Source organism: Episyrphus balteatus, chromosome 3, assembly GCF_945859705.1.
Source record: "Episyrphus balteatus chromosome 3, idEpiBalt1.1, whole genome shotgun sequence".
NCBI lineage: Eukaryota > Metazoa > Arthropoda > Insecta > Diptera > Syrphidae > Episyrphus > Episyrphus balteatus.
The window spans coordinates 47,448,708-47,450,657 of NC_079136.1; the positions used below are offsets into that span (position 1 = coordinate 47,448,708).

Genomic DNA, 1,950 nt, shown 5'->3' on the forward strand with positions numbered 1-1,950 from the left:
TTCTAAGAGCAAGTACGTGCGGCCCAGTCATGCACTTTGTTTATTTAAAACTTTAAGCAGCTTGAACTGAAATAGGGCCAAAGTGTTTTTTTTTTTTTTTTCACTTTTGTCTGATAGATTTTGGATAAGTTACAGATGTTTGAGAAATTACATTTGTTTTTAGTTTCTAGCTTGCGACAATTTGAACTTAGAAAATTTAATAAAGCAAATTTTCAGTGAAATAATCAATATTCACTCAAATCTCAACGCATTTTATGATAGCATTGTTAAAAAAAAAATCTCAAAAAACTACATAATTTTATCTTGAAGATTTAAAATTGAATACCATCACATCCAGAAAGAAAACATTCAAAACAGCAAGTAAATACATCGTTATTTTAACACAAACGAGCAAACGACTCGTTACTTCTCCTACCTCAAGCCACCCCTGGTTTTTATTCTGACATCAACTGTCACCAAGATGACAGCTCGTTTTTTTTTCCATTCACCCAAAACAGCTGTTCCCTACCAACTTCATCTTCTTATCACTTACCTTTATTTTAAATTATTTTTTATTATTTAAATTTGTTATCAACAATCCGCAATCATTCTTCGTGTTAACGTGATGCAACTAGTCAAAAAAACAATCAATCCAACTGGAGGGAAGCACTCAGCGACAGTAATATTCTTCCACGGTTCTGGTAAGTCATCAGAATGAAGTGACACCAAATATTGAATAATCAAATCATCACCATTCGCAGGTGACACCGGATCAAATCTTGTTGAATGGGTTCGTTTTTTACTCGGAAGGGATTTAGACTTTCCTCACATAAAATTAATTTATCCAACTGCTCCATTGCAACCATATACTCCATTAAATGGCGAGGTTAGTTTTTTTGAGTGAATTTTTGTTGTTACATCAACTTTATCAATCTTTTGTTTAAGCTTTCAAATGTTTGGTTTGATAGACGTTCAATTACAATTGATGCCAAAGAAAATAGAAAAAGTCTAGCAAGTATTTATGAGACTGTTCATGAGTTAATCAATGAAGAAGAAAAGCTAGGAATTCCCCCGGAGAGAATAATTGTCGGTGGATTCTCGATGGGTGGTGCTTTAGCTCTTCATACTGCCTATCATTTAAATACAGACTTGGCGGGAGTATTCGCATGCTCGTCATTCCTTAATCGTGATTCAATTGTTTATGATTCGTTGAAAAATCGAACGAAACCTGGCACAGATTTGCCAGAATTGAAAATGTTTCATGGTTCAAGAGATTTGATGGTTCCTTCGTCATGGGGACAGGAATCTTACGATGAATTGACGAAATTGGGAGTTAAAGGACAATTTTCTCTGTTACAAAATACACTGCACGAGTTGAAGAAACGAGAGCTATTGGATATTCAAGAGTGGATTAGTGTCAAACTGCCGCCGTTGACAAATGATTTACAAAATAAGTTATAAGGGGTTTAATTGGGTAATTGGGTGGACGAAATTAAAAAAAAAATATTTAATAAAATTTAAATTGCTTACAGTTATATTTTTTGTTTTTCTGTTTATTATTTTTATAACCGATAATTTAGATGTCCAATTTATTTGAATCTTCATCAGTGTTTCCAGTATATTTTCGAGGCAAGGAGCCGATTATGAAAAATCTTGGACCCAAAAATAGCCGCTTTCAAAAATGGTAACAAAAACGCAAAAAATGTTTGTGGAATGAGATTTTATAGGTCGTTTCAAATCAAAAGTCCTAACTCTGAGTTTATTTTCTTACTTCCAATAAAATTGAGAACAAATAAACAAAAAACTCAATTTTATTGGCTCATTGCGACAAACCAACACAAAAATAACAACAAATCATGCTTGTTTGCAGGGGCGGATCCAGGATCCAGGGGGCACAAGGGACGGATTGGCAAAAAAAACAGCAATAACAGTTAGAAATAAAGTGAAGTACCATACGACTGACTAACAAGC

At 33.7% G+C, this 1,950-nt stretch overlaps 1 protein-coding gene across 1 annotated transcript; it reads left to right on the forward strand.

Annotated features, from left to right (window-relative positions):
• The first annotated feature begins 467 nt into the window (after positions 1–467).
• On the forward strand, positions 468–1,516 carry LOC129913100 (lysophospholipase-like protein 1). Its single transcript, XM_055991582.1, has 3 exons — positions 468–680; positions 741–865; positions 925–1,516. Exons 1-3 carry the CDS (start codon positions 605–607, stop codon positions 1,438–1,440), a joined length of 717 nt encoding a protein of 238 aa, XP_055847557.1. The 5' UTR covers positions 468–604; the 3' UTR covers positions 1,441–1,516.
• The last annotated feature ends 434 nt before the right edge of the window (positions 1,517–1,950 follow it).

Excerpts from the sequence above, each read along its gene's own strand:
- LOC129913100 (XM_055991582.1), top strand. The coding sequence starts at position 605 with ATGCAACTAGTCAAAAAAACAATCAATCCAACTGGAGGGAAGCACTCA. Across the intron at positions 681-740 it reads AATATTCTTCCACGGTTCTG|GTGACACCGGATCAAATCTT; the intron begins GTAAGTCATCAG and ends CACCATTCGCAG. Across the intron at positions 866-924 it reads ATACTCCATTAAATGGCGAG|CTTTCAAATGTTTGGTTTGA; the intron begins GTTAGTTTTTTT and ends CTTTTGTTTAAG.